This window comes from Anarrhichthys ocellatus, unplaced genomic scaffold, assembly GCF_004355925.1.
Source record: "Anarrhichthys ocellatus isolate YVR2014 unplaced genomic scaffold, GSC_Weel_1.0 scaffold204, whole genome shotgun sequence".
NCBI classification, from domain to species: Eukaryota; Metazoa; Chordata; class Actinopteri; order Perciformes; family Anarhichadidae; genus Anarrhichthys; species Anarrhichthys ocellatus.
The window spans coordinates 155,086-167,472 of NW_022280234.1; the positions used below are offsets into that span (position 1 = coordinate 155,086).

Consider the following 12,387-nt stretch of genomic DNA (forward strand, 5'->3'; position numbering starts at 1 on the left):
AAGAGGTGAGAAAGGAGGCCACAGCAAATGTCATCGGTGTGTTTGACGTGTCTAGTCCTACTGATCAACTCATTGCATACTTTTCTGACTGGAGGAGGCTCAAGAAAGCAGTTGCCTGGTTTCTCAGGTTAAAGGCCATATTGTTGGCACAGAGTCGCTCAAGAAAGCAGTTGGAAGCGTCTGTGGCTAATCATCCGGAGAACACCAGTCAGGATAGGTCGATGCAGGCTAAACGACAAGGTGTCATAAAGAAACCAAAGATTTGCATCTTGACACTGGATGATCTAATGGGAGCAGAGATTGCCATCATTTGTTACTGTCAGCGAGAGAGGTTTAGTGAGGAGATTCCTGCCCTGTCATCCAGGAAAGCAACCGTGAGTCGACTGAGTCCCGTGTATAAGTTGGATCCAATTTTGGAGGATGGACTCTTGAGAGTTGGAGGGAGGTTGAGCAGAGGAGCAATGCCTGAAGAAGCCAAACATCCACTAATCCTTTGCAAGGACCAACATGTATCCATGCTCATTCTCAAGCATGTACACCAGAATCTGGGCCATGCTGGACGGACTCATACACTGTCTGCGGTGAGGAAGAGGTTTTGGATCACCAAGGCCAATTCCGCTGTCAGAAAGATCATTGCTGAATGCAGCTTTTGTAAATGCTACAATGGAAGAGCAGTGGAACAAAAGATGGCAGATCTTCCTACGGTGAGAATTTTTCCTGATCTACCACCATTCACCAACACGGGGGTAGATTACTTTGGACCAATTGAAGTAGAGCGGAAGGTCAACCTGTAAGCAATATGGTGTTATATTTACCTGTATGGCGAGCAGGGCCATTCATTTGGAGGTAGCCGTTTCACTGGAAACAGACGCATGCATCAATGCTTTACGGCGTTTTATCAGCAGGAGAGGACATGTGGTGAGCTTGAGGCCAGACAATGGTACCAACTTCATTGGGGCAGAAAGAGAGCTAAAGGAGTCACTCACTGCTTTGAATCATGATCGGATTCAGGGAGTCCTGTCACAAGTTGGAATTCGTTGGAGTTTTAATCCACCAGCAGGTTCACACCATGGTGGGGTGTGGGAACGGTTGATCCGCCTGGTGAGAAGGGTTCTCAGCTCCGTTATACGTCAGCAGAGCTTGGATGATGATGGGCTTCATACAGTGTTCTGTGAAGCGGAGGCTATTTTGAATGATCGTCCAATTACCAAGCTCTCTGATGATCTCAATGACCTGGAACCGCTCACGCCTAATCATCTACTTCTCCTGAAGGGTAAACCAGCTTTGTCACCTGGAGTGTTCGAGCCTCATGACCAATATGGAAGAAGACGATGGAGGCAGGTGCAGTACCTCTCAGATCTTTTCTGGAAGAGATGGGTGAGGGAGTACTTACCCTTGCTCCAAGAAAGACAAAAATGGAACCAGAGGAAAAGGAGTTTGGTCGCTGGAGATATCGTGGTAATCATGGATCCTTCAGCTCCTCGTGGTTCATGGCCACTTGGCAAGGTTCTGGAAGTTTTTACGGACAAAAAGGGACTAGTGCGTTCTGTGAGATTACAGACCAAATCTAACATTCTTGAAAGGCCAGTCACAAAACTCTCTTTGCTACAGGGAGTGTAAATTGATTTGTCTGTAATGCACTTGGTCGTAACTTAACATTTTGGCTCCTTTGTTGTATTTTGTTTGAATTGTTATGTCTGTCTGGGTTAACAATTAGGGGCCAGTGTGTTAGAGCCAAAAATGGTATTATAAATACAACTGTATTTCTTTGTGTGTATATTGGGTGCCGCTGTATTCCTGTCCTGGGCTCAGGTATATAGGTCCTGAAATCGCTGTGTTTGTCAGGTGTTTGACCCCGGAAGGGCAAAAGGTGTTGACCGCGATACGCTAATGTGGTGCATTTACTGTTGGTGGAAATAATGGGTTTTTTATATGTTGTTCCACAACCAGGAGAATAAATGGGATATATATATTTAAACAAACGTCTCTGTGATGTATCGAATGCACCACACCTCACAGATAGTTTAGCATAGCCTACAACGAGCGCGTCAACCAGGTTACTCCAGAGAGAACAACACCTCAGGAGCTTACAGCCAACGGACTGGGCTTCTTTAACACCAGGAGTGACTGTTTGAAATAAACTCTTTGAACTCCACTATCCCTAAATCCTGTAAGGTGATGAGGTAAACAGCACACATCCCCGGCCGGTCTTTGATGCTTCATGCCAAAGAAACGGGATGAGAGAAGCAGAAGATCTGAGGCTGGCAAATTCAGCGTTTTTCTGGACACAGTGTTTGCTCACTGCTGCCGAAACAGACAGTTTGTATTTCACTCAAGTCGTGATTCAACACTTCCTGCGCGCTGAGACGTTTGTGTGCCCGACCGCCAGGATTGAATCATGGTGAACAGATTGAATCTCAGTAGGCCAGGATGGCACAGCACTGACATTTTCCACAAAGATGCGTGTTGCCGTACCTCATGGATAAAGTCTCCGATGTCTCCTGGGTGGGGGGCGGCAGAGCGGAGGGGGTACTGGTGGTCATGATGGAGAGGCCTCTCATCCATACGTCTGATCCCCACCTTGACGCACTCTGGCTCTAGGGCGTCAGGCTGCTGCAGCTGACTCAGGTCGTAGTCCTAAACACACAAAACAACACATTCACATTTTGCCCAAAATCACTCATTTAACTCAAGATTGGTTTGATTTGTTTCATTTAATTGCATATAAAAAAGAACATTTCACAAAACAATACAAATAATAACAGACTATGCAAGGGAGGCTAGACGACTGAAAGTCTTATCACAGGTCTCTAAAATAACTTTACCAATTACAGATTTAAATAAGTCCATTTTCTAAAGTGCTACGTCATTATCCTGTGTAACACAAACACAGATAAGAAACGTAAAGATTAAACTAGACAATCATAACAGAACAAAATAACTGAGATTAAACCTTAAAGTGCCAATTTTGAAGATTCTTCGCCCACCGCCGAATGAGGCAACACAACGGCGTACCAACGACAGCGCTGGAATATTGATGTGCTTGCAGTACTACAAACTGGGTGTCTGATGCGACACTCCCGGAACAATGCTGTACCATCGTCTTCTTCCATTGAACACAGTTCCAAAAACTTTAAGCTCGTATACCAACAAAAAGACTCCAGACTGCTAAAGTCAAAGCACAAGTTCCATCGTTCTCAGAGTAATTCCACATCAAGCAGACCTTACAGTCCGTACAGCTCGCTGTCCACCTTAGACCCTCAGTTCATTGTGAGAAGAGTCCATTGACTACAAACCTACAACATCAAACTTAAACTTTATTGCAATCGTCATATACATACATACATACAGGTACTTACAGAACTTGAACCTTGACAGTCGACATGCAGGCGGGGATCGAACCGCCACCCTAAGGACGACCCACTCTACCCACTGACCTACAGCCACCCCAACATTATCCTCAACCACATCACCACCAGGACTGCCAGGTTTCAGATTCCATGTTTTTCTGGAGTGTTCAACCTTCCTGTTGGTGGTGTTTGTCAGTCAGATCTCCAGTGGAACTGGACTGAAATGCATCAGTAGTCATGAGTGTGGAAATTAATGATTTTCGGCTAATAATCAGAATCGGAACCGTTTATTGCTTCCTTGTTGACTGGTGCATAACAATGAACACCCCTCTTGGTGCGATTCGTTTAAGGGTGTTAACACAGTAAGCACACTCAGGTACAGAACCAGACCACCGCATCAAGACCCCTGAGAGGAGGCGGTCTCGGTCTGGTTCCAAAGGAACTCTGGAGTGGTTCGTTTGTGGCGGCAAGTTGATCCGACCCAACTGACTTATCAAGTGGGGTCAACGTAAATCTCACAAATGCACGAATGTGCCTCTTCTCGACCAGTCCAGATGTTATTAACGTGTTCCCACCACGCATGGGAGCGTGGTTGAATCCAGGTCCTCCTCTAGTTGAGGAAGAGATACATATTGACACTCTTATCAGCAGGATGCACACTTCATGAATGAAGAAGGCCATTACCACGTCACCTCTACCGAACATGCTCAATTTGAGCTCCCTTGTTCTACTCGGCCGTCCGAAGGCAGCTCGTCTTCTTTACAGTGTGAAGCGGTATATTACTTTAGACGTTGAAGTGCATTGGGATGGTATAGTGTTGCCTGGTTTATTGCCCACATAATAATTGCAGATATGAGCAAAGGCCAGCCAGCAGACAGTGGGTTCTCTGCTCTGAGTATTGTAGGTTCTGCTATCCGGATCTGTGTGATGTTAATGTTAGAGGCTGTTAGACTGTTTAAAAATAGATGACCAATTATTTTGACATTTTACAATGCAACGTCAGAAAGAACAAACTTGCCATATCATATCCTTTTTAATACTTTTGAAAGATTGATTTAAAACATTAAGGCCTTTCAATACTTTTTAGGGATGGCAACCCTCTGCACATTATTGTTCATGCAAAGACCTGAAACATGCTCGACTTCAAACACTTCTACTTAAAAAGAATCACAAAGATCAAGAGTCATCTGTCCGTGGCAGAATATTTGGGCTGCTGTAGAATTCACACTTCAAGCTGAATGAGAAAAAGAAGTTGTTGGCTTGAACTTTACCACCAAACCTGAATAAACCCACCGTTAAATGCCCAATAATGTATACTCCTAATGCCAGGTGCATTGCAGGCCTGTCGCCTGACTCACTATCACTAGCTTTATGTTCAAGCTGTAGTAATGAGGAGTCCTCCATCCTAAGGGAGGACTCTCATGCTATCTTATTTGCATCCACTTAGAGAGACACAGTCCCTCTCTCACCTTCTCGCATACAACTCCAGCGCAGTCAGTGGGCGGAGGGGAAGCGTGTGTCCCGGCCTCTGATCTCTTCACGTTGATGGTAGTAGTCTGAGTCATCGCAGCAACCATCCAGAGACCAGTTCGTGCTCTCTGGTCTCTAGGGAAATCGACTAAAGTGGCCTTTTCAGGACAATAACAGCATGCCGTGGACTGACCTTGGGCTTTGTTCACATCAATGGTGAACCAACAGAAGATGTTTCACTGAAGAGAGGCTGAGAGCCCTTCAGTAAGGAGGGCAGGGAGGAAAGTGCTGTGTTCTTCTTTTTCTATTTCTACACTAACAGGCCAGAGACAATGTCCTCCCAGTGAGGACATTCTGAAGGACTCTTACTTGAAGAACTATCCCAGGATTTATGCATGTTGCGCCTATTTCCTGCAAACTTTGTCTATTTTACATTATTGCTAAGTATTTCTTCCAGGAGGTCATTAGTAGCCATTTATTCCATTCAATGATTTCATTGTTAAATGTTGATAGTAATACAGTTGTATATGCAGACTAATGATACCCCTGCACTGCATTACCATATACCTTTGAAGTAACATTCATAACAATAAAGCAGACATAGTGTTTGCTGTGATGGATCACCGAACTCAACCTCTAATTTCTGCATGCTGGGTTTTATGTTTTATGGCAATGAAGAAAATAAAAAACGAACTCTGTTGCCCTTTCACAACTGTAGGGCACAACAGTCTGTGTCAGACGCGTTCTCCCCGACCGGGAATACTCTGTTTGGTTCAGGCGATGGGTGCAGGAGGCAGGACATGATGCAGAAAGTACGCTGCTGTACTTTGGCATTATGTAGAAATAGAACAACTTTTTATTCCCGGGAAATCACAGGAAGTGAAAACTGCCGTTTTGAAACCTCGGGTTTGGCATTTTGGCGATCGCCATCTTGGTTTTCTGCAACTACAAAGTAAGTACAAACAAACACTGAATAAGACATTTTTAGGCGACCAAAATGTTACATTTAACTTTTTTGAGGTGAAAACACTGAAAGTGTGAACTGAAAACTGACAATAAACTCGTGTTTACAAAGTTTACTGAGGTAATAAATAAATGAGAAGTGGAGTCATTTTCTCATAGACTTCTATACAACCAGAGGAGTCGCCCCCTGGTGGACACTATAGAGAATGCAGCTTTAAGGTACTTCAGCATTTGCTTCAGTTTTCAGACTCAGGATGTCTCCGGAGTTCTCTTTAACATACAGAATGGCTCATACCTTTGCAGTTAAGGCTATGTTTACTTTGACATATGTGTTATCTGTGTATGAGCAGCATTGACTACCTCTCCCATATATCACAGGTTTAAACATTTCAACTCCTCCACATCACGCCACTGAGCATCTTTTTAATTTTTAAATGTCTGCAGCAGCGACCGCATATGTAGTGAGGTTCAATTCACTACGACTGCCATCCAGTACCGTATACTGTATTTATATGTGAACGCCGTCAGGGGCACAGACAGATAACAACATTATTGGAAGCCAGAATTATTGATTTTGAGGCTAGAATCCTAATTGGCTAACAAAGAGTGAGCGCTGAGTCTTCTGTGAGTTTTTGCTCCACGGCCACAGAAGGCCACGCTGTATGCTGCAGGGTGTTGAGCTGTCCCACTTCAACTGTGATGCAATGTTTGGTCATCAATCCAATTTAGAGCTTGGATGATTAAAGTCAGCTTATGTCGGAAATATAGGACCAATTTCTTACAATGTGACTGCTGCTACAATCCACCGGTAAAAACCAGCAAACTATTAAAACTACATGATAACTGATAACACACTGGCAACTGGAGAACAGAATCAGTCTCCCGTTCTCTGTCTGTGGACCAGAGGACGACGACAGACTTACTTCACTGGGTTCTGTTTCTTCTTAAAAGCAGAACCCATTCTTAATGTAGGTGGTGTTCCCCTTACACGTTAAAGAAGTATGATTTATAGGTTATAGGTACTGTATGGATTAGAAGTGAGGGAACAACTGCTATCAATGAAGGTGTGTGTGTGTGTGTGTGTGTGTGTGTGCGTGTGTGTGTGTATTCGTGTTCCTGAGAACTGAGTGTGCCTTGTATCTAATGCTTGAATAAGACAAATAAAGACACAAGCTGTCGGTACAAGAACAAACTAACATGGTAATCTAATCAAACTAAACTCTTTAAATCAAAACACCACACTATCCAAGGCCAGTGCAACATGTTACTGTAGCGGTAATGACAGAAGAAGGAAAGCTGGATGTTTCTAGCAGCAGCTTTGTGTTTAACTCAAACAACACAAACACAAAGTCCAGCTTCAATAGGCTGTCTTTGATTTTTGCCATTAACTTACATTTGGTTAACAATGTCAATACAAATTTGATCATGTTTGGTAAAATCTTTATTGCTCAAAACAAATAATAGGATTTAAGGGAGGCAAGTTCATCCAAACATTATTCAGAATGAAAGAAACAGTGCGATAAGCGAAGTCATAACTCCAGTAGGAGGAGTCTCTGTCTCCATGTATTTATGCAGGTTTGTGTGTGCATAAGTCCTTCGAGTTTCATCCGATCGACTACATACTTGGCGGGTTTATTTGCTGAGGACCAAAGGAAGAGCAGTGTCGAGTGCGTGAAGTTGTTCAGATGAGTGGTTCTTGAGAAAGCTGCAAGCAGCAACACCGGAGGCCAAGCAAGTCAGCGGAACAAGCACTGCAGTAGAGTGCTCAAAATGTTCTTATTCATCTTCAAGACCCTTTGGGGTTCCAATTGGTTTATAAATTCCAGATTGAGTCTGCTCCTGCAGGAACAATGAGAGGGTTCCTACTTTGTTTAAAGCTTTGCTCGTCGTAATGTGCGAATGCAAACACCACACTGAATCACCAAGCTCCATCACTACCAACACTGTGTGCCACAGACTGTCACGTTGGGCTTTCATATTTTTGATGTATATTAAAGTAGATCCAATCAGATTGTGATTCTGTATGAGACATATGAAGTAAAACAAAGCATGCACAGCCATGCTAGCAGCTAGCTGTAATAAGACAACATGGTTTTGAACTAAATGCTAACATCAGCATGCTAACATGCTCACAATACTAAATGCTGATGCTATGCAGGTACATGCTTACCATGTTCGCTATCCTTGTTCAGTATGTTAGCAACCTTTGCTCATAAGTACTACGCACAGTGTTTATTCAGGCAGCAACCTCTTTCAAACTATGGAAGTGCCTTAACGTGCATTCTCTCTAATGTCCACCAGGGGGCGACTCCTCTGGTTGTATAGAAGTCTATGAGAAAATGACTCTACTTCTCTCTTGATTTATTACCTCAGTAAACATTGTAAACGTGAGTTTATTCGATTCAATGTATTTTGTAGAGCCCAAAATCACAAATTTTCCTCAGAGGGATTTACAATCTGTACACATGGAACATCCTCGGTCCCAGGACCCTCACGTCAGAACAGGAAAAACTCCCCCAAAAAAACCTTTAACGGGGAGAAAAACAGGAAGAGACCTGTGGGAGAGACACAGAGGAGGATCCTCTCCCAGGATGGACAGTGCAATAGATGTCATGTGTACAGACTGATTGATAATTCAAGTCTTCTTCAATACAGCATGATGCTCATTTAGTAAATGATGGTCCATTTAGAGTCAAACAGACCATAAAGCAGGGGATGCTTTAGGGCGGGGCTTACTTGATTGACAGGTCTCTACCACGGCCACGTCCGATCTGGGAGTCATCTGTTTTCGTCTTAGAACTTGAACCCTTCTTGCAGCGTGTTTTCAGTTTGTGAAAGTTAACTGTAATTGGTGGTTGCCTAAGAATGTCTTATCCACGTTCAGTTGTACTTCGCTCCATCCTCTGTCCCTTCTGGTTACAACAAAACAAGATGGCGACGGCTTGAATCCTAAATTCAAAACTTCAAAACCGCAGTTCACAAAGCAATGGGTGATGTCCACTTGGTCTTTACAGTCTATGTTTACGTCTGAGGGAAATTTCGACGTTATGATAGCTCTGGAAAAAACCTGGAGTATTTTTTTCCAGGTACCATGAATTCTTGAACAAAATGGTTGTGCCTATCCCTCTTGAAATACTTCACTGGGTTAACTAGAATTACCACCTAGCGGTTGTATGCCTCTAACCAGACCAGTTCATCAGTTCATCCCTTAATCCAAGTGGATATTTGTGCAACATTTGGAAAAATGTAAAGGCATTTCTAAGATATTGCATTCACAAGAACGGGTCGGATAACCCGAAAGCATAAAGCCTCCTGTCACGGCTGTCGCTGGTGCGGGGGCATAATAAAAACTATGACCTACTGGGGACGCTAGATGAAAAGTCAGGCGATCAACCAATTGGGATCCACCTTCTGTGGGCCATGACCCGTACAACATTTTGTTGCAATGGTTGTAACCAAGAGAAGGTTTGTCCTTGTTGGACTCAGAGTGCAAGGCTGTGGCTATTTCCTGGAAGCAGTACGTACCAGTCCAGATCCGGTACAAACGATTTGTTTGCAGTGAAATAGCGCAGTGCATTATAGCATCTGATTCCCCTACCTGTACAGTACTGTAAGTGTGTGTATGGTTGCACATATACAGAGCAACTCCTTTTCTTTACAGCCACTACAAGATGATGCAGCAGAAAGTAAAACATGCTGTCAGTCTCGTCGGCTGGGTAAATAACGGTTAACCATTTTTTCCTGCAGAAGTGTGGAGCAGCTTATGTGCTTGGCACCAGCAGAGGAGTTGTGTGGAGGGACACAGGAAATTGTTCCCCAACAGAAAGCAATTAATCCTGTTTAGCTCCTCTTTTGTAGTACACTTAATCTCAGCCGGAGGACGGATGATTGAAAACTGTAGGGACGCAGAGTGTGTGTCTGTGTGGCAGCGTCATGTGTATTTTACTGTATGCTTCCTTCATGAGAATGTGTGTGTTTGAGTGGGACTGTGTGGGAGTTATGAATGCAAGAGCAGATTGGAGGTGATTTCTGGCACTAATGTACACCTAGAATGAAAACCACCAATCAAAGGAAATGTAGCACCAAATTATAGTCAGAAATATCACAAAACGATAGAGAGAGAAACCCAAGCTAGATTGTGTGATTTGTTTTTATGTTGTAGTACTGTGTGTGTGTGTGTGTGTGTGTGTGTGTGTGTGTGTGTGTGCGTGTACCTGGTCCTCCTCTCCTCCTCCCTCCTCGTCATATTTGAGGATGTTGTCTCGCACGTCGTCCTCTGGGTCGATGAGGAGCTGCTTGGCCTGACGCTCCTTGTCCCTCCTCTTCATCCACATCACAAACAGCAGCACCAGCACTGCGGGACAAGTTAGGACAAAAGAAGGTAAAGACATTATTTAATGAAAGAACAAAAGCAATTTTCTACAGCTCCACTAGCAACACAAAGCTACATTCACCACCTCACGGTTGTTTGCCTCTGCCAACCAGTCATTGCAGTTTACACCCATGTCTGTCTTGAAATGTCATCACTTCATCAAGTTATCTTCTCAGACATTTGTGGGAAAATGTCATAATTAGCATATGAATTCTTAAGTTAGAAGTGTTTTGACCACCAAAATCGAATCAGTTCAAAATGTGAAGACATTGGCTGAAGGCGTTCCTGTGACTTGATCACCAGAATGGGATGGATGCGAGGTCACTATGACCTGTACCTTTGCTACTAGAATCGAATCGCTCCACTCTTGCTGCGAAAGGTTTTGAAACTTTTGGTGAAACGTAACCCGGCGTCACGCTGTGGTGGCAAATCATGGAACTGGCGACCCAGCAACAAGGGAAAAGGAGCTGTTAATCAATGTGCAGTCACCTGTTCTCACCCCCAATGCATCGAATACTGTAGAGCAAAGAGAGCAAGACAGTCCACCCCTGGTGGGTGGGAGCAGAGGTGGACGAGCCAGACAAAGGTTTTGTTGCCTCAACCTAACTTCTTATGAACACGAAAGCTTATTTAGAAAAGACTCGATGCACGAGAAGAACGGAAACGCCGTCTCTGACACAAAAACTGAAGCTAAAGGGGAACCTTGAGCGTCATAGTTTGAAGCTTGGGAGCACTGATCAAGCTGTGTTATTTGACCCATTGGGGTGAGAATGTGCAGCACGGCGCTACATCGACCCAATGCCTGGTTCGCTCGTGAATGCAGCATAAGATATGAAGATAATGCTTTGTTTTAACAGGTGACAAGTCAAAAGGGCCAGGAACCCCCTAGACATAGCAGTTGACTGTGTGATGGCAAACATGTCTCTACTATCAGAATAGTCTCAACATCTGGAAACTCAGCTCCCTCATTAAGTCATTAATAATGCTCTCTGCAGCTACAGTACTGGTTGCATCTCTCTTTCTCTAGACTGATTCTGCATTATCAACTACCAGCCAGTTCTCCCGGGGATCCAGTTCACTCTCATTAATGCAAGTTTCGTATCACAGCTGCAAAGCCTCCGTTATCTCCTCAGCCTCCTGTAGACGGTCAAAGTTCAATAGCAAACAACTGAGATCCCCTCGTACGGGACTGAGTATTTGAAGGCAGGAGAGGAACACACAGCTCTTATTTTGTAGACAACTGGTGGCTTTATTAACTTGATGTGAATCTTTCTCCTTTTGATCGTATTAATCCGGGTGGATTTACGACACAGAGGAGCTCAGGGTGCATGTGTTTGTAGTCTGCTGTACCTGCGAGGGCCAAACTACATCAGGACGCTGAGTGAAACTCTAAGTGAGGACAATTTAAACCGCAGAGAGGCCATTTGAAAAATGGCTTGTCACCATTAGTAACATTTCTCAGTGAAACTGACGGGGAGGGCTTTCAACGAGACATCAGACGGCACACATCTAGTCTATTTGAAATAACGAGAACGCTGCCTGTGCCCGACTCCAGAGTTGGCCTCATTCCAAGATGCAGTCAACGTGCCACATAGTGAGCCGAGGCCCGAGGGCCGGTAGCCCGTCACTTCTGTTGTCTCTTTTCCTTCCTCTTCACAAGCTGTCCATCAACTCAAATGCCCAACATTTATACACAGCTGCTAATGGTGGTGCAATAGCAACTGTCAAATATTTGAATTGAAAGCTCCCCGAGATCGCTCATTAAAGAAACATGCAGCTTTGTAACTTTTATGAAAATGTAAGCCCAACGAAGTCTTTCAACCACTGCGAGTAGTGGGTATGAATCTCTCACAAACACAGTGAGGCTAACTAAACATTACACGCCTTAATACTTTGTTCCAATTTAAGGTTGTACAACATCTTCAAAACCTGAACAAGAATTTTTTATCTGATCATAATTTGTAACGTCAGTACTAAACGTGTTTGTGAAATTCATCTGCCAAACCAGAGGACATGTAACAGAAGAATTACCAACTGAATCTTTACTCTCTTCAGCACTTCCACCTTCACTAATAATTGAACTTATGCTTCATCTAACACTTCAACTCTCTTCAGTAGTACAACTGCAACTCCTTTTAACACCTTCATTTCAACTGATACTTCAACGTCCTTCAGCGCTAACAGCATTAGACACACTTCAACTTCCTTCAGCGCTTACAGTATTAGACACAC

At 43.8% G+C, this 12,387-nt stretch overlaps 1 protein-coding gene across 1 annotated transcript in view; it reads right to left on the minus strand.

Annotated features, from left to right (window-relative positions):
* The window catches only part of LOC116400779 (cadherin-2-like), a gene marked incomplete at its 5' end in the record, with an annotated part of 54,419 nt that overhangs the window by 15,882 nt on the left and 26,150 nt on the right, over window positions 1–12,387 (minus strand). The window contains 2 exon segments of the mRNA XM_031878812.1: window positions 2,476–2,637; window positions 9,998–10,137. Of these exon segments, the coding sequence (XP_031734672.1) occupies window positions 2,476–2,637; window positions 9,998–10,137 (302 nt within the window).